The sequence below is a fragment of the Apus apus genome, chromosome 8, assembly GCF_020740795.1.
Source record: "Apus apus isolate bApuApu2 chromosome 8, bApuApu2.pri.cur, whole genome shotgun sequence".
Taxonomy (NCBI): Eukaryota; Metazoa; Chordata; class Aves; order Apodiformes; family Apodidae; genus Apus; species Apus apus.
The window spans coordinates 2,324,930-2,344,850 of NC_067289.1; the positions used below are offsets into that span (position 1 = coordinate 2,324,930).

The window sequence follows — 19,921 nt, forward strand, 5'->3', positions numbered from 1 at the left end:
GTGAAGATTCAGCATCACTGCAGCAAAACACTGATGGGTTGTTTTTTTTTTCCTGATGGACTGAGGACAGGGAGGTCACAAGATGCTGGTCACCTCTGAACTCTGAGAAAGTTGGGGGGTGGCACTGGAAAACCTGCCCAGAGGGAAAAATGGGAAAGGGGCAGCACTGCTTTGAAGTCTGGGCAGTGAGGAGGTGGGCATCTCAACCTGTTGGAACAATTGGAAAAGTGCAGAAGGCACAATCCTGGTCCTGGAGAGCAGAGCTGGTACGTAAACCATGAGCAAGGGGCTCTACTTGGAGAGCACAGAAAGGCTCTGGTTATTGACCTCCTCGTGGTAGGCACAGCAGTGGCAGGAGAATGAAACTGATCTTAGAATCATGAACTGGTTTGGGTTGGAAGGGACCTTGAAGATCATCCAGATCCAACCCCCTGCATGGGCAGGGACACCTCCCACCAGCCCAGGCTGCTCCAAGCCCCATCCAACCTGCCCTTCAACACTGCCAGGGATGGGGCAGCCACAGCTTCCCTGGGCAACCTGGGCCAGCCTCTCCCCACCCTCACACTCCAGGATTCCACCACAACTTCAGGACAGGGGAAACATGATAGAAAACACCCTCCTATTTACAGGCTTTTTTTTTCTTTCTTTCTTTTGCAGATACTTTTTTGCTTCTGAAGTGAAAAAAAAATATCGTATCAAAAAACCAGCAAGCCCAGAAGTCTACTAGACATAGTCATATTTGGAAGGGTAGGAGCGCCTTCCATCCTCACTTCGAGCAGCTTCTTCATACCCTGCCCCCTTCCTAGTCTTCATTTCAGGTTCATACCCTGAGCCAACCCTATATGGCCCCGTCCTGTAGGAGATGTTCCGTCCCGAGGCGTTGTAGGACACTGCTTTGTACCTGGAAGAGACACAAGAGGTGGCATCGACCACTGGAGGCTCTGACCACCTCATCTTGCACCTTCTGGTTCCTTGCTCCTGGATTTCAGGCCACCTTGCACCGTGTCACACCACGGAGCCACTCCATGAGCTCCAAGCCAACCCCCCCGGGGATGGGCTGAAAGTCTCCCTGGTGGGTTTTTTTCATCAACTTGTGCTTGCTTTCCCATGAGTAAATCCTTGGGTGAGTGAAGGACCACCCTACAATAACCAGCTTCACCTGGGGTACAAAGCCCTACCTGGTGTAAACCAAAGCTCAGCTGATGCCACCTACACCTCCTGCTGTGCAATTTGCAATCAAAGCTGCAGGGAAGGGGCCTGACTTAGCCAGAACGTTGCAAATTGTAGATGTGAAGGTTGATCTCTCCTACCCTCTTCATTTGTTTGCAAGTCGTGGAGTCAGGGAAGGGAAATCATAGAATCATAAAATGGTTGGGGTTGGAAGGGACCTCTGGAACTCACCCAGTCCAACCCCCCTGCCAGAGCAGGATCCCCTAGAGCAGATCCCACAGGAACACATCCAGGTGGGGCTGGAATGTCTGCAGGGATGGAGACTCCACAGCCTCCCTGGGCAGCCTGTCCCAGGGCTCTGTCACCCTCACAGGCAAGAAGCTTTTCCTCATGTTGAACTTGACCCTCCTGAGCTCCAGTTTGTGCCCATTGCCCCTTGTCCTGTCCCTGGACACCCCTGAGCAGAGTCTGGCCCATCCTCCTGCCACCCCCTGCAGATACTGCTCAGCACTGATCAGATCCCCCCTCAGCCTCCTTTTCTCCAGCTGAGCAGCCCCAGCTCTCCCAGCCTTTCCTCACAGGCAGGTGCTCCAGCCCCTTCAGCATCTCAGTGCCCTGGGCTGGACTCTCCCCAGTAGCTCCTTGTCCCTCTGGAACTGGGGTAACTCTCGCACCAGGGCTATCACACACAGCCATGTCCTGTGGTGGGCTGGCTGTAGGCTACCCCAACAACCAGGGCACCATGCAATACCTTCCCATGTTCACCACAGCCAGGCTTACCTGGATTCTTCTGGAATCAGCCCCCTGCAAGCAAGGCACATCAAGATGCCTCCTACCAGGGCCAGGCCACCTGCTACCCAGCCAACAAAGAGGGCTGAGCCAAAGGTGTACCTGCAAAACACAGAGACACAGCTGGTCAGTGCTGGGACAGGGGGCCAGGCTGCTGCTTCTGGAGCACACTCAACATTGTCCTCTGCAGAAGTTCCCACCAGCACCATCCCACCTGCAGCCTTGTCCTCAATGGGCTCCTTCTTAAACTGCATGAGCAGAAACATCCCAGTTTGCTTGGACAAGTTATGTTCCAGTGTAGCTAAGAGACTGGATATATCTTCCAAGCCCTGGGACCAGACTACATCTTGAGCTTGTCTTTCCTTCAGCTGCAGCACACCCTGGCTCTGAGGAAGGTCTGCACTGTGGAGCACCCTGAGCCAGACAACAACCTACCTGTTCTGGACGTTTTGCATCCCTTGGTACATGTTGGCCGTGGACATCCAGAAGTTTGTGACCAGCATGTTGGCAAACACAGACACTCCAGTGATGGCACACAGACCTGGGATCAAAGAGAGGACACACTGAGACCCACCCAAAGCCTTGGGGAAGCACCTCACAGCTCTGGGAAGGTGGGTGAGACGCTGCTTTGTGTCCAGGTGTGGTGCCTTCAGAAGTGAGGACCCACCAAGGGTTCGTTTCCTGCCAGGATTCCTACATGTTTACAATCCAGCAGCCAGAGCTGAAGGTCACACAACAAAAAAATCCCAACTCACACCAGCAGGAATCTTCCTACTGATGGCTTTTCTCACAGGAAACAAGATGAAAAGACAGGTCATTTTAGCTGCTGAAAATACCCAGGGGTCACGTTCTAAATACTCATTCTACAGTGAAAAACATGGACAAAAGATTCCCTCTCACAACTTGGGTTTTTGAATGGGAAAACACACTCTCTGGCCCGTGGAAGAGAAGATCCATTTGGTCCACAGCCTGTTCATCTGCAAGGAGTCTGGAAGACCAGCCTCACCAGGCAGGAACTTCTCCTTTCCAGCTGCACAGGTGGTCACTGTGACAAGCCTGGCAGCAATGGCACCACCACCAGTTTGCTCTCCAGTGTTTGCTGACAAAAACGATGGACTTCAGGTTTTCTGGGCATGCCATGTCTTACTGATCTTCACCAGACCCACCCAGACCTCTGGGTCTTCCCTGAAACTCAGTTACTCACAGCACTGGGGAGGGTTGGGGCAACCAGTGGTGCTTCTGCTTCAGGTCCTCATGTGGGCCTTCAATATCAGGGGACTTGAGGGTCACACAGTCCTGACCACTCCTGTCCTGAGAGCAGCTCTTATTTTGGGTAGAAACACAACCCCCAGCTCACAGAGGTGTGACCAATGGCCAGGTCCACCACGGGTCCACCATGGCATGCACCACAGGTGTACCCAGCTCCTCAGCTAACTGGGACTAAGGACCTTGTGAACCCAACTGAGAGATGTCCCACCCCAAGGGTGGGTCAAACTGTCATTTCAGCCACCCTCTCTTTGGGAAGGCACGGATGGGCTTTTCTCATTGGCCAAATTCTCATCCCACTGACTCCAGACAAATAAAATTCCAGATTTTGAGTACAAAATTCAAGCCACCTTGCAGAAGATGGGTTCCTCTGTCCAGCTTCTACTTACCATACATCTTTCAGTTTCCTTGCATGCCTCATACCCCCCCAAAAAACCAAAGTGCTATTCAACTGTAAGGATTTTAAATAGGGACATTCCCCTTCCCTTCATTAGGATATGGATTTGATTTATCATCAAATCATTAATGTTTTTAAGCAGCTGCAATTTTGAGGGAGCTGGGCAACACTCCTGAAGCCTCCTTGATGACCCAAGGTGTGAAAAAATGACAAGCCAGGCTCCTGCAGCCCTGAGAGCCTCCATAAATTGATGCATAAAGCCTGAGACTCCTCATCAAACTATTATGTATAAATAAAGGATGGAACACCAGGAGAACACAGAACAATTTCAGAGCTGTCATTTCTTTTCTATCCATGGGTTCTACTTGAAACTTTCCATGTTCTCTCCTATACAAACCTCTGGGTTTATTTTACTAAGCAGAGGTAGAAACAACTTGACCTCAGCAGGCCAGGCTGGGAGATAAATGCCAAGAACTTCATCAATGCTTTTGGTTTGTTCCACAGCACCTGCTACCCATGGCCAGAAGTGGAGGAAGACTTGCCCAAGGCTCAGTTTGAAGGAATTGTACATGGGAGACACAAAACCACCCACTTACCAGCAATAATAAACATGATGCCAGAGGTCAGAGTCATGTTGGCTTTTGCAGAGTCCTCCATGCTGCCAATCCGGACACATTTCAGGGCAAAAATGCAGACAAGGAGGCCAAGGATGCCCAGGACAATCCCCACGATCATGAGGGCCCTCACAGCCTGGAACATGGCTGCAAAAGACAGCAAGAAGAGTCACAGGCAGCACCTGCAAGGAGGTTCAGCTGAGCCCAGGAGGTTTGTAAAGATTGTTTCTGTCTAAAAATCACAATATGATGGAATCACAAAACTGTCACAGTTGGAAGGGACCTGGAGAGATCACCCAGTCCAACCCCCCTGCCAGAGCAGGATCCCCTAGAGCAGATCCCACAGGAACACATCCAGGTGGGGCTGGAATGTCTGCAGGGATGGAGACTCCACAGCCTCCCTGGGCAGCCTGTCCCAGGGCTCTGTCACCCTCACCATAAAGAAGTTTCTCCTCATCTTTCAGGGGCACTTCCCATGTTCCAGCCTGTGCCCGTTGCCCCTCGTCCTGTCCCTGGGCACTGCTGAGCAGGGTCTGGCTCCAGCCTCCTGCACCCACCCTGAGACACCTACAGGCATGAACAAGGTCTCCCCTCAGCCTCCTCCTCTCCAGGCTGAGCAGCCCCAGCTCTCCCAGCCTTTCCTCAAATAAATCACTATTAAAGAAGAAAACCTTGCACCGTGGGCACTGGATCTGCTCTCAGTGGTATCTGGGGCCCTGCTGGAAAGGCAGCAGTTTGCCTCAGCTTCCCAAAGAGTCTCACAGCTTAGACATCATTTGTGGTGAAGGTTTGTTGTCACTGGTTGTGAATCAGCTAGAACTAGTCATAGAATCATGGAATAGTTTGGGTTGGAAGGGACCTTCAAGATCACCCAGATCCAACCCCCTGCATGGGCAGGGACACCTCCCACCAGCCCAGGCTGCTCCAAGCCCCATCCAACCTGCCCTTCAACACTGCCAGGGATGGGACAGCCACAGCTTCCCTGGGCAACCTGGGCCAGGCTCTCACCACCCTCACACTCCAGAACTTCCTCCTAAATTCACGGAGAGGAGTTGGTGCACAGGCAGGACAAGCATGACTTGTTTCATCACCAAAATGACTGAGAAAGCCTTTTCCCCTCCCCAAGCAGCAGTGAACACAGACAGCTCCACCCAGTTCTCCCTGGTATTTCCAGCTCCCCTGTGACTCAAACTGGAGTTCTGTACGTTCCTGCTTTCCAGTAAAACACACAGCACAGGAGAAGAAGGAAAACCTCCTTGACAAACATTGCACATGCACCAAGGGAGAGCAACAAATCTTCAGCAACCACCTCCCCCTGCACATCCTTCCCATGGGTAGTTGTAGGATCAGTCCTGGGCACATCTGTCCAGGTTCATTAATACCACAGGCAAATACCCTCACCCTGAATTTCTTGAGCAGCCTGCCATGGAGATGGGAATCCTGGCCTGGAGACAGGCTGTGATGCTGGTGGGTCATGCCCATGGGAGCTGGGGGCTGTTGTCAGGCAAGTGAAGGCAGCAAAAACCCTCCTGACTCCTCTTGGCTGAAATAGATAAGCAGTGGGAAAAGCCAAGGGAAGGTGGGCTGGGAGAGTTGGGGTGTTCAGCCTGGAGAAGAGAAGGCTCCAGGGAGACCTGAGAGCACCTTCCAGTGCCTGAAGGGGCTCCAGGAAAGCTGGGGAGGGGCTTGGGACAAGGGCAGGGAGGGAGAGGACAAGGGGGGATGGATGAAAACTGGGAGAGGGGAGATTGAGGTGAGAATGAGGAGGGAATTCTGGAGTGTGAGGGTGGTGAGAGCCTGGCCCAGGTTGCCCAGGGAAGCTGTGGCTGCCCCATCCCTGGCAGTGTTGAAGGGCAGGTTGGATGGAGCTTGGAGCAGCCTGGGCTGGTGGGAGGTGTCCCTGCCCATGCAGGAGGGTTGGATCTGGATGATCTTGAAGGTCCCTTCCAACCCAAACCAGTCTGTGATTCTGCTACCTTTCTAAATGGAGAAGTGAAGGGAAAAGGCCAAGTGTTTGAATTCCAAGGTGATTTGCTCATAAGGTGGCACTTACCACATCTTGCCTGCAATTCATTGCTGGACCCTGACACATCTCCTCCCTGCCTGTGCTCATGTCCCTGGAAACACAGGAAGGGAGCAGCCCTGGCAGAAAACTGCCCATAAGTATTCCAGGGTCTCCTGTGATTTTGCTGGGATGTTCACAGCCTCTTCTTGCCCTCCCATGAGTTCACACAGCCCTGGGTTTGGCTTTGGTGCTCCCTGCACGTGACTGTCCACCTCCAGAGAAGATGATGTGGGTTTGTGACTGACTGAGAAGGGCAGGCAACACATCCCACAGCCCCAGCCTGCCTGTCACCCCTTTTGCTGGGCTGGCCAGGATGGCCATGGTGCCCAAGAGTCCCACACAGCCTGACTAGAGCAAGAGCCACTGGTGCAGGAGTGCTGGGAGCAGACCCTGCCAGCCTTGCACAGGTTGGAAGAAGGGTTTATAAACCCTCCCAGGAGGGCAAGGGTAGGTGTTGGGGTGCCCATGTGGGCCTCCTTACTTGTGGGGTACCAGAAACCCAAGCAAGAACCTTGCTGGCACCAGGATGCCCAAGGAAACCAGTGGTCCCCAGGCTGGGAACACACCACCCTCTCCCATCTGGCAATCCCCCCCCCCGGGGCTGCTGCTCTTATGACTCAATTTGCCCTTATCAGCTGATAACAAGTGCTAACGAGCCTGGGATTTTCAATCTCCCATTCATCAGCCCCCAGGTGCAAGCTCATTAGTGATTATTCATCAGAGAACAAGACGCTGGCGGATACGCCTTATCAGCCCTCAGAGGTTGTTCCCGCAGCACCTGATGCAAAGCAGAGAGCTACAAAGAGAAGAAAATCACAATACTCGTTTGTCTTTACCACCCACTTGAGTTTCTTTGCTTTTCTTTCCAGGTAGGGAGGAGAGGCTGATACTCCAGGGCAGCATAAGACGCTACGTGTCGTGATATAAGGTCCTCGTCCCCAGGACAGTCCTACCTACAGCCCTTATGGTTCCTAGGTGCCATCACTGTGGTGGTCTCGAGCCTTTGGAAGAAGTCACCCTAAGATAAGACCTCACAGGCTCCCAAGAGAGATGATTCCAATTGGCTTGGGTGCCCGTGGAAGGACAGAATGGTCAGGTCAAGCCAAGAAGCTCCTGGGACGCTGGAGCACTGAAGTTCAAGTGTGGTGACTGTCCATTGAAAAGAAGCAATCTGTTTGGGAAGAGAAGACCTCACAGGCTCCCAAGAGAGATGATCCCAGTGGTTTGGGTGCCCAGGGAAGGACAGAATGGTCAGGTCAAGCCAAGAAGCTCCTTGGACACTGCACCTCTGCTGGAGCACTGAAGCTGAAGTGTGGTGACTCTCCATTGAAAAGCAGCAATCTGTTTGGGAAGGGGACAGAGAGGAACACAGCAGGGCACAACAAAAAAAACCCACAAACTATCCATCAGCAGCCACTCCTCACTCCAGGAGGCTGACTTCAGGAGGCACTGGCTCCACAAAGGGACAGAAAGGAGAAGAAAGTGGCATCAAGTGGCATGAAGGCCCCTTCCCTCGGCTCACGGGACTGGATGAGAGGGCTGTTGGGAAAGAGAGCCCTGCAGTCTCGAGTGAATTCTGGCATCCATCAAAAGCCCTCTGAACAGAGCTGCTTTCCACAGGTGAACGACCTCTCCTAGAAGGAAGGAGTGGAAGGGCTTGGGCAAACAAAATAGGACAAAAATGTGTATCGGGAGCAGCAGGCAGCAAACAGCCCCGTGGATGAAGTCCAACAGAGAAAGGACCTGCCCTTTTTTGCATACACATTTTGCATGAGGTGGGCCAACTCTGCTGCCCACCTGCACACACACACACACACAGCCATCTCCACAGGGAGGGCTGCTGTGCACACAAAGTGACAACAGAAGCACCTTCACCTCAAGGCAGGTCAGTGACCTGAAACCACATCGCCCTGTTTTTCAGGCCCCAGTGAACCTGGAGGGGTTGTCTTCTCACCCAGTGCTGCTCTGCAGTGTGAGGCAAAGTCAAGAAAGCACCTTGAGTCACACAAGCTACTGTCACTTGCATTTCTGCTACCGACGCAGAACACGTTGGAAATCCAACTTTGTGACTGGTTATGATGAATGAACCACATAGAAAGTTGAGGGGTGGGAAATGGGGTTTTAAGTTAGCCAAATTCAAGCTGGGGCATTCCTTCTTTATGAGTTAAGGGAGCCATCAACTAGGTGGACACTTCAAGAGAAGAAAACTGGCAGAAGATCTCTAAGACGCAACAGAAAATGCCTGTGACTGCACTTTGCTAAATTACCTGAAAATGATATGAAAAGGAGAACCTGGATGATGATAAATTGGCATCAAAATGATGGTTCCCATTGCCTCGTTGCTCTTTTAAAGCATAGTCACCTGCACATGGCATTATATGGACAGATGTAGGTATATATATATATATAGACCAAGATGTGAATATACAACTCAGTCATGTTTTGCTTCTTTCAAACAAATGGGCCTGTAAAAGAAGTGTCTCCAAACATCATCTTCACCCAAACATCATCTTCATCCCAAACACCATCTCCAAACATCGTTTTCATCCAAATGAATAAGAAGTTACCCTGCAATCCTGAAGCTGGGTACTCAGAATCACAGAATAGGAGGGGTTGGAAGGCACCTCTGAAGATCATCCAGTCCAACCCCCCTGCCAGAGCAGGACCAAAACCAGGGCAGGTCACTCAGAAAGGCATCCAGACAGGTCTGGAAAGTCTCCAGAGAAGGAGACTCCACAACCTCTCTGGGCAGCCTGTCCCAGGGCTCTGTCACCCTCACAGCAAAGAAGTTCTTCCTCATGTTGAGGTGGAACTTCCTGTGCAGAAGGACATTATTCCATCACACCCATCATAACAGTCATGGGCTTTATCCCCAAAAGCCAACACAGCAGCCAACACACTGGTCTCCATCACAGCTCTCCCTCCTGCCCCGCAGGGAAGCATGGTTGGCATCCCTGAGGAGACAGGGCTGGGAGCCCACATCATGCTCTCTTCTACACCCACCCAGAGGTGCAAGAGGCCTATGTACAACACTGCCTGCTTGTCCCCATTTGTCATCATGCACCAAGAGGGACACACACTCTCTGGGCCCTGGTTCTTGCTAGCTGGCCAGGCAGAGGCACAAGAGGTCCCAGGGAGGCCCAGGGAGCCAGGCTGGATGCTCCCCTCCCATGGGGCCAGCCAGATCAGGAGCACTGGAATACCCACCCATGCAGTGAGGTGGGAAAACCAGCTCTTTTTGTCAAGTCAGCAAGCAAACCAGAAAGGACCATCCCTCTGGGATCTGCTGCTGCAACCACTGCACCTCCCCAGGTCAGGCGAAGTGCCCGAGCACCCCCTTCCCCCTCTCACCCTCCCTACACCAGCTGCTCACAGGCAGGCTTCTTCAACTCCAGTTTTGCCTCTGGGAAAAAAAAACAAAAACAAAACCAAAAAGACTATTTCCAACTGGTTGTTTGGGTTTTTTTTTCCAGAAACCATCATTCTGACACCACCACAGCCGTTTCCCCCCGCGCTTCAATCCGAAGGGACAGAACCCCTGCGGGTTTACACATCCCTCCCCCTCCCCACAGGAGTGGAGCTGTGCTGGTTGACACCACCAACGGGGCTTCAGCCCCATGATGCTCACCCAGAAAATCAGCTTCAGTTTCTCAGCTTCACTAACTAAAGGTGTCATTTTGGCAAGAAACCCGCACGTATCTTTCTGCTCGCGCCCTCGGCCGCCGGGAGGTTTTATTCCTCCCCAAGTGCTTCAAGATACCTGCTCCTGCTTCAGATGAAAACACTGCAGAGCTCTCGGGTGAAACCTGGTGCATCTTTTGCCCCTACCTGGCAGCCCAAGAATGGTGAAGTACGGCCGGCACTCGGTGAAGCCAGAGCTCTGCCTCACGCAGCTCCTCCACAGCCCCTGGTACTGGAAGACGGCGGTGACCGGGTTGTCATACAAGTCCTGGGTGCTCCACATGTCCATGGCAGTGGCCACCATGCACCCCGCAACACCCAGCGAGGAAACAATGAACCCCATCACCTGGCAGGTGGTGGTGGACATGGTGTCTCCCCCCAAAAAAAGAGCCGAGGTCAGGCAGCCCTGGTGGAGCCGCCGAGCGAATGGCAGCACCCACGTCCTCTTGAACCGAGCCACCAGTAAGTGCAGCAGCTCTTATCAGATGCTTTCCATTGAGCACCGTGTTTGCTCACAGTGTTTTTGCAAGATAGTCCAGTTTCACTCTCGCTGGGTAGGTTTGTGCTGGCAGGGCCTGAGATATGAGCCTTTGTCCTTTAGAAGTGCTTGTCCTTCCCCAGCTAAGCGGCCGCGCTCTGCTGAGAGTTGGGCAACCCCCTTGGAACGTGCACCCCTGCCCACCAAAACCCCTGGCCCTCCTTCAGGCTTCTCCTGCGTGCTTGGCACGGTGCAAACATGCCAAGAGGGGCTGAGGGAAGGACCACGATCCCAGGTGAACTCGGCACCAAGCCCAGGTCGCCACCTCCCTGGCTCTCTTCTGACCCAAAGGTGGAGCAGATCCACCACTGGGCCAAGACAGGGACATCTCTGCATCCTGCCACCCATGCCAGCACCCACACAAGAGCCAAAGTGATCAGGATGCCAGTGGTGAGCTCCGTGGGAGGACTTTGCAAGGGCATGGAGGGAGAGGATGAGGGGGGAACAGTTTCAATCGGAAAGAGGGGAGATGTGGATAAAATATTAAGAAGAAATTCTGGAGTGTGAGGGTGGGGAGACCCTGGCCCGGGTTGCCCAGGGAAGCTGTGGCTGCCCCATCCCTGGCAGTGTTGAAGGGCAGGTTGGATGGGGCTTGGAGCAGCCTGGGCTGCTGGGAGGTGTCCCTGCCCATGCAGGAGGGTTAGAACTAGAAGATCTTGAAGGTCCCTTCCAACCCAAACCAGCCTGTGACTCTAGGATTTTAGGATGCAGGGCCACGGCTCAACACAAGGAACACACAGGGATGTGGCTGCTCCATGCAGCTTCTTTGAGCATCACTGAGGTTGCCTCAGATGGGGACCGTGGCAGGACACCAAGCCAAGAGCCCCAACCTGATCCAGCAAAGCTGCTGCAACCCTTTTGCCCTCCTACCTGCATCTCCATCCCCTGCCACGTGGCCCTACTGAAACCAGTGTGGGAAGGAGAGGGAGGGTGCAGGGACCACTTGGAAAGCTCCTTTTTAGAGGGGCTTGTCTATGTTGGCTGGAGGGATGGCCTTGGAAAAAGGGGTGGGGGACAGAAAAATGAGGACATTAATTATCTTTTGGCACGGTGGAGAAGCCCCGGGTCAGGGGACAGACAGAAATTCCCCATGTTCATCCTGCTAATGGAGCATGGGGAGTTGCAAGGACCTTCCAGCCCCCCCTGCTCATCCATTCCCAGCCATAGACCCAGTTCCCACCGATTTACTCCAGCCCTGGCCTAGAAACAAATTCCTGCTTTATCCAGCCCTGATACCATAAGCACTGTCAAAACCTGGTGGAGAAGCTGTGTGAAAGCCACCAGGAGGAGAGGAGAGGCTGGTTTCTGTGGATGGATGAGCCATCACACGTTAGTTATGGCTTCTGCCTTCTGGAGAACAACCACCCAGGTCCCCCATTTGGCTCTTGTGGCAGAGCTGGGGGGCAGCAGACAGAGATGCCTTTGCACTGCAGCAGCCAGAGCACAATTCATCCATCTAGTGGCCACCAAAGCCCTCCTGGGTCAGGCAGAAGATGACTTTGCTTACAGCAATTTGATTCCAATTTAGTCGTTTCTACTCACTTGGTAAGTTTGTGTCAGGGGAAGGGCTAGTTCCAACTTACTGAAAGGTCAGAAGTGCCCAGCAAAAATACTGTCATGAAGAAAAACCACAGAAGTGAACCCTCAAAAACCAGAGATGGTAAGAGGGAGAGGACATGCTGAGCCATCTACCTCATCCTGGACATTGTCCTGTGAAAAATCAGGGCTGGAGAGGACCCAAAACCTGGGAGGACAACAAGCACTGGGGAGGACCTAGAAGCTGGGAGGACAGTAAGTGCTAAAACAAGTAATGTGGCCAGCTCTCCACCTCATCCTGCACTGCCTCACAGCCAGGATTGGCTCCCAGTCCAGAAAAGCTGCTTGCACCCAAGCCCTGATGCTCCCCAGCCACCCTCCAGGACTCTTCTTCGTGTCCCAGGTCTTGCCTTCTTGTCCTCTAGTGAGAAGAGAACAAACATATGGCTCTTTCTCCAGGCTCGACCACTTCCAACCATATCCCAGGGAGAGATGTCCCTCTGGAAGAGACAGAACCCCTGTTCCCAAGGGTGGTGTCACCTGGCAGCATCAGTCAGGGCTGCAGAGAAAATGGACCCATGAACTGGTCACAGCCAAAAAAACCCAACAACCCTGGGGAGGAAAAGAGAAAGGGGAAATACAAAAGGCAAACCATTTTTTTTTCCCCAAAAAAAATCACTACTGCTTTTTAAATTGCTGGTTGTTTGTTTTTTTTTTTCTGCTAAATTAGACACCTGGGTGGTTGCATGAAGAGTGGTGGAGGTGGCCCTCCTGTCACCATGGCCACCTGTTTGCTTTGCTGGGAGTGGAGCCACCACCCCTTCCTTCAGCCCTTTCTGCTGGTTTCAGCTCCCTGCAGCTGGAGCAGCTCCCCCAAACCCACAGAGACCCTTCTCCCCACCTCCACCATTTCACACCCCCAAGCCCCCTTTTGCTCCCCCCAACACACCTACTGGGAAAGGGGGACATCCCTTGGATTGTCCCTAATTGTGCCCTGAGCTGGGGTCTGCCACCCAGGTAGTGCTGCCACCTTAAGCTTTCCTTGGGGATATGGTGTTCTCCTGATGATGGAGGATGCTGCTTCTCATCATGCCACTCACCCAGGGGCATGGAAACCTCAGAGCAATCCAAAAAGATCATCAACAGTCTCCAGGCAGGCAAGAAAGCCCAGCTGAAGTGGCCTGTCTTTGCTCTTCAGGGCCCAACTGAATCATGTCTCCCAGCAGGATTAACCAGCAGAGGGCTGCATGTTCCTCCTGAAACCTCATGCATGGTCCTTCCAAAAACTAGGAGCTGAGCAAGCAACTTCAGGAAGAGGTGAGGTGCTGCAGTCCTCAGCTAAGAGGCAGATGAACACCCAACCATGCTCAGCACTCCAGAGGCTGCTGGCTTGGAAGAAATACTGGGTTTTGGAGGTGTTTCTATCTTCTCATGTCTAAGCATATTTCCTAAGGGTGCTAACCAGTCATCCCAGCACTGCTTGCCACTTCTCTTGCTCTGATTAGTATCCCAGAAGCACAGAGTGGTCAGGGTTGGAAGGGACCTCTGGAGATCATCCAGTCCAACCCCCCTCTAGAGCAGGATCCCCCAGAGCAGATCCCACAGGAACACGTCCAGGTTGGTATCACACTTGCAAAGTCTGGGAACTCAAAGCTCCCACAAATAACCTTCCCTGGTGGTTGGTTGAAGTGAAGTTCTGGAGAAAAATCACAAACTTGTTTCCATCCCAACCCACCCCCAGGTGGATTTTCTCTGCCTTTCCGAAATGGTCTTACTTGAAGCTTATTGCTAATGGTTGTTTCTGAGCCACTTATGACAGGAAAAAAAAAAACACGTCCCCCCCTTCACAAAAAAACCTCCACCCCCCATTTTTCCAGCACCCAGCCCACACCAGAAGATCAGCTGGGAGTTGCATCTGAGCTGTGGCCTCAAAAAAGCGGTGGGGTGAGAGGACAGCTGTGGAGCATGCCTGAGCATCTTCACCACAACCTGATGCCCATCTCCAGCCACCCCTGGGAGACGTCTACAGCCAGGAGTGGTTGAAGGACATGGACCTCTGCTGCTCAGTCTCATGGCTTCCATGCCACGAGGTGAGGTTGAGCATTATCTAAGGAAGGGACACGATGGGGAGACACCTGGTGGGAAGGCCAAGCTTCATCACCAAGGAGCAGAGAACAGGGCTGTCTCCCACCCCGGATACTGGGACACCCACAACCCAAACTGGGCAAAGGAAGGGTCCTTCATGGCTCCTCCCCTCTGCACCCTTTCTTTCAGCTCCTACTTGCTTTATCTACCCAGGCGTTGACTCTGTATTATCACAAAAACCGTTCACTGGGCCCACGGCAACTCCTGAATGTTATCACCACCTCTCCCACAAAAATCACCTACACCTCATGTTTGCTTTCAAATTTGCAAACAGAGCTCACACCCTGCCAGTCAATTCCAGCTTGTTCAGACTGAAAAAAAAAGAAAAAAAGAAAGAGCAAACCCACTCTCCTCCTTCTGTCCCTCCGTTGCTGAGACGACCGCAGCTTCCAGGAGCTTGTGGCCCCACCAAGGACCACGAGGAGAAGGGCTGACTGGCCTTTCTGAAACTCAGTGGGGAAAGGGAGTCATGGAAAACCTCCATCCCAGCTCAGAACCACGCTCACTGGTCTTCAGGTGGTCCAGAGGAGCTTTGGAGGTCCCTGAGGAGAGATGGGGTGCTTGACGCTGCGTCCTTCCCCACCTGCTTATGAGCCCAGCCCAACATCTCCACAGCTTTTGACATTTCCCCTGCCTTGCTCCTCTTCTGGCCCCCACCCCAGAGCCTTTAGGATTATTTTCCTTGTCTCTCATCCTTCTGTGGTGCAAAGGCACAAGCCAGGGCCTGATGCATGCATCTAGCTTCCCAATGTCCCCTACGAGGCTCTGTGCCACCTCTCCCCACCCGGAGTCCCACTGGGAATCAGGGTGCTCGAGATGTCTCCAGAGGTCTCACGTTCTCTCTTCCCTCATCCTCACACTTCTTTAGCTCCCGCTTTGAGTGCAACTCACCAGGGCCTCACACACTCCCAGAGTAGGTGACATCAAGTCTCCAGCCCACCTGGGCCACCTCAACCTTTCTGTGCCCAGAACTTGATCTCAAAATAAGTGATTTACATGAGCTGCCTGCAGACATTTCAACCTTTGGAGCTGAGATGACTGAGTTAAAGGATTTTAAGTAGCAAGCACAGCTTAGAAGAGACTTTGCCCATGGCCATCACCACTGGAGGATAACACTATGGCAACCAGCAGCCTCCATCCTTACAAACTTTGGACCTAAACCAGTTCCAGGGAGCAGAGATGCTGTTTCTTTGGCCAGGGGACCACCCTGACTCCAGAATGCTCAGAGCAAGGGTTTTACTAGGGTTATGTCACAAAAGGTTGGTTGGTTGCATGAAATAAAAGCAAACCTTGCCAGAGATGCCAACACCCTGACTTCCCAGTCATGATGACACTCCCATGGGCCATTTTTACTCTGACCCCTTTTAGTAGCTGGAGAAGTTGAACAAGGTGCTTTCAGACTTTCAAAGATTGCTGGTGGAAAAGCCAAAATATTCTTATTTTTCATCTCACCAGCCTTTTGTTCCACAGCAGAGAGGAAGCTCAGCCTTTCTGGGAGGGTCAAAAGTCAACATTTCCTTTCCAAAATGGCTGGATCAACCTATCTGTAGTGGTCTGGAAGTAAGAGACCAAGACAGACAACAAGAAAATCACTGCCCACGTTGCTGTAGTTTAGCAAACTTGGAAAGTGACTGAAAAATGCTCCTTTTAGCAGAAAGTGCTTTATGACTTCTAGACTAGGTGACACTGCCAGCCCTGCCCAAGCTCAGTCGCTGCTCTTTGTCCATTATTGGTGTGTTCAAATTCAGGCTGTGCCCTCCAGGCAAACCCAGCAAGGTCTGCTGACCCACCAAAAGGAGGGGCAGAACATAATAAAGGAAAACCAGAACAAACAGTCTCAGCTCCCAAGTGACACATTTCACCAGAGACCAACTGGTTGTAGCTGAGCAGCCGGGGCGAGAGCCATAAACTCCCTGTGTTGCTCCTCACTTTCAACCATCATCTTGATTTTTTTCCTCCATCTATTGGAAATTAAAATCCCCAACTCAATTGAAACCAGATGATGGGCAAGACAAGTTTAACCTTTGCTGGGGGAGCAAGGGAGGGAGAAAAAAAACCCACCCTCAGAAACCAGAACTTCACTGATGTGCTCAGGTCACCTCGCTGCTTTGCTGGAGTCCTGTTATTTTTATTCACTCCAGCACTATTGTTCCCAATATAAATTGCCAGTGTCAGGATAATAAATAGGGGCTTATAATGGAAATGCTGACAAACCATTAACTATGGTGGGGCTGGCACGAGAGGTTTAATGGAGATCAAGGTGCAACAGAGTTAAAAGAAAACTGGGGATGATTCGTTTAAATTATATCTTGGGAAATTAATAATATTATATTAGCATCATTCCCCCCCCCCAAACCCAGCTCTGGTTGGGACACACTTGAGCTTTGCTGATGGGGGGTGGGAAGAAATGCTGGTGGAAGCAGAGGAAGTGAGAAGGAGCTAATGTATAAAGCACAGCAGCAGGGAGGCTTGTTTTCAACACTGGCTTCTCCAGAGGCTGGAAGTGTCAGACAATATATAACAGGAGGGAAAAGGAGAGAGGGGGAGAGCAAGGGGGTGACTTCAGGAGAGCAAGCCCTGTTCATTAAAAAGGAAGAACAAAAAAGGACCCCACCTCACTTTGGAGGGCAGTGCTGAGAGCACCTGGCACAGGAACCATCTCACTGGGACAAAAGCACATAAATATTCAATTACCTACACAGCAGCAGGGAGGGAAGATGCTCCAACAGCACCAAAGATGAGGAGAGCAGCTTCAGGGGCTTGACCCACCCTGATTTTTAAAGGTTGTTCTTTATTCTTTGGGCTTTTTGCAAGTCCTTTTTTGTAGGCAACTGTGATAAACTCAGCAAATCACACATGGTAATTCCCCTCTACGATGAGCAGTTCATTAGAAACCCTGACATGAGGAGGCCACAGAGATGATGGGAGGGCTGGAGCAGCTCTGCTCTGGAGCCAGGCTGGGAGAGTTGGGGTGTTCAGCCTGGAGAAGAGAAGGCTCCAGGGAGACCTGAGAGCACCTTCCAGTGCCTGAAGGGGCTCCAGGAAAGCTGGGGAGGGGCTTGGGACAAGGGCAGGGAGGGAGAGGACAAGGGGGATGGATGAAAACTGGGAGAGGGAGATTGAGGTGAGACATGAGGAGGGAATTCTGGAGTGTGAGGGTGGTGAGAGCCTGGCCCAGGTTGCCCAGGGAAGCTGTGGCTGCCCCATCCCTGGCAGTGTTGAAGGGCAGGTTGGATGGGGCTTGGAGCAGCCTGGGCTGGTGGGAGGTGTCCCTGCCCACGCAGGGGGTTGGATCTGGATGATCTTTGAGGTCCCTTCCAACCCAAACCGGTCTGGGATTCTAAGTGCTCACAGGTAAAGAGATTAAAGTTGCCTTATGAAGAAGAAGCAGAGGTGTAAAAAGCAAATCCTTCCCTCACACTCTCCCATCCCACATTGCAGAACTTCCTCAGTTCTCCAGCTCCAAAAGCTTAAAATGACAGAAAATGTAATTCTGCAGAAAAAGCAATTAAACTTTTCAAGTGTTCAGCTTTGGGAACTACTTTAATCTTTGAAGAAACCAGAATGCTTGAGATTTGGGGCTTTTTTTGTTCTTTCAAAATACCTCCACTGCTAAGCTCAGCATGACAGTAAAAAGCTGAAGAGCTGTGGTGTCTGTTGGGTGGGTATTAATTTCCTAAAATGGAAACACACGGCAGTGTTGGGGGGGATGGATTTCCATCATTTAGCAGATGGGAGGTTGGTCTGTCCCTCTTGGCTTAACAGTTGGACTTGATGATCCTAAAGGCCTTCTCCAACCAAAATAATTCACTGATTCTCTACGGCTCCCTCCCAGTTATGGACAGAAATGTGTGGCCTAACCTACATATCACAGACTGGTTTGGGTTGGAAGGGACCTTCAAGATCACCCAGATCCAACCCCCTGCACGGGCAGGGACACCTCCCACCAGCCCAGGCTGCTCCAAGCCCCATCCAACCTGCCCTTCAACACTGCCAGGGATGGGGCAGCCACAGCTTCCCTGGGCAACCTGGGCCAGGCTCTCACCACCCTCACACTCCAGAATTTCCTCCTCATGTCTCACCTCAATCTCCCCAGTTTTAGGCCATTATTAGCTGCTGCAGGCAAGCCTAACCAGCCTGCCCTGCACTTTGCCACCCTCCTTCTCTCCCCTGCTTGGCTCCCCTGCCCGTGACAGCAGCGTGCAAACACAAGCACCAACATCCCTCTTTAGATCCACAGCTGTTTCTAGGGGCTGCACAACTGGATGCCCAGGCAGGATCAGACCCATCTCCTTCTAGGAAAAATACCTGTCTGCAGAGCCTGTGTAGACAGGCAGGGGTGCTCAAATCCACGGCTCCAGCAAGAGGAAGATGTTGGTGGGCACCCCAGGCACGGGGATGCTGCAGCACAGCTCATGCCAAACACCAGCTGGGAAGGAGGATCCAGAGGAGAGTGACAGGGAAACAGAGCTGAGAGGATCCCCTACCCCTCATACCGGTGCCTGAGACCGTGGCTGCACTGGGCTGTACTGGTTTGGTTTGCAGAGAGATGGGCTGCTTGGGCAAGAAGCCAGTTTGGTGCCCTGTGCTTGTTTCTACGTGTTTCCAAAACACCCATTCTGCAGAAGTTCTGCAGGGATTCCCAGATCCAATTGGTTTCTTCCCTCCATTCCTGCTGTGTCCAAGCACAGAGGCGAGATGGACAGAAAAGCCTGAAGTGCCTTTCTTTTCTCACCGCATTAAGGCAAGAAGAAAACCCAGATAATCCTGTTGTCACCTCATTGTTTGCACCCCTAGATACGCTGGGCACAACCAGGACAGGGATGATAACCCGTGGAAGGCAAAAAAAAAAAAACCCAACTGGAACCAAAGGAGAATGAGGGAGAAATCCAGCTTGGTGGTGTTAGCCCGTAGAGAAATACTGTGAGCTGAACTGTGACATATCCTCTTAGGAAAGGATCTTCTGTGATGCCAAGAGTATTAGTGGTTTGTGGTGGGAAGGCACCCACAGCTGTGCAGCAAGGGCAGAGTGTGCCCAAGCCACCCCAGGGACAAATCACCCCGTGGAGCAGCTGCTGCCTGCAGAACACCTGAGGAACCTCAGAGGAACCCATCAGCAGCGTGGCTGAACCTCAGCTTGGCCACGGGGCTCGAGAACCTCCACCTGAGGTGCCTTCTGGCTGAAAATCGGGTTCCCTGCTCCAAAAAAAAAACCCAAAACAACCCAACCCAACATCACCTGCTTGCTGGCAGGGTGGGAGGTGATGTGTCCCTGACCCGAGCCCTACCTGGCAGCCCCAGGATGGTGAAGTAGCCGCGGCACTCGGTGAAGCCGGAGCTCTCCCGGACGCAGGTGCGCCAGAGGCCCTGGTAGTTGAACACGGCGGTCACCGGGTTGTTGTACAGGTCTTGGGTGCTCCACTGGTCCATGCAGGTGGCCCCGATGATGCCTCCTATCCCCAAAGCTGACACCACGAAGCCCATGGACTGACATATGGTCACGGACATGGCGCCGAGCGCTCGCCGGGCAGGTCCTGGCTGTGCACGAGGCTCCGCAAGCCGGGTTTGGGGCAGAGAGCCAGGGCAGAAAGGACTTTTAGCTGGAGGCACAGCCTACGTCATGGATGGGAGTCAGGAGAGGCCTGGTCCAGACCACACAAACCTCCCCTTTCCCTTTATCTGTTTCGGTGAGATAAATTTTCCTCGCTCGGTACCAAGAG

The 19,921-nt window shown here is 52.4% G+C and overlaps 1 protein-coding gene across 2 annotated transcripts; it reads right to left on the minus strand.

Moving 5' to 3' along the window:
- Window positions 1-723: 723 nt before the first annotated feature.
- Window positions 724-19,709, minus strand: CLDN18 (claudin 18). Of its 2 annotated transcripts, none has more exons than XM_051626022.1 (5): window positions 19,490-19,709; window positions 4,219-4,383; window positions 2,395-2,500; window positions 1,951-2,061; window positions 724-901 (listed from the first exon to the last, which is right to left on the minus strand). In XM_051626022.1, exons 1-5 carry the CDS (start codon window positions 19,707-19,709, stop codon window positions 724-726), a joined length of 780 nt encoding a protein of 259 aa, XP_051481982.1. The 2 variants fall into 2 exon arrangements, with proteins under 2 accessions (XP_051481982.1, XP_051481981.1); XM_051626021.1 differs by lacking the exon at window positions 19,490-19,709 and adding an exon at window positions 10,130-10,349.
- Window positions 19,710-19,921: the final 212 nt, after the last annotated feature.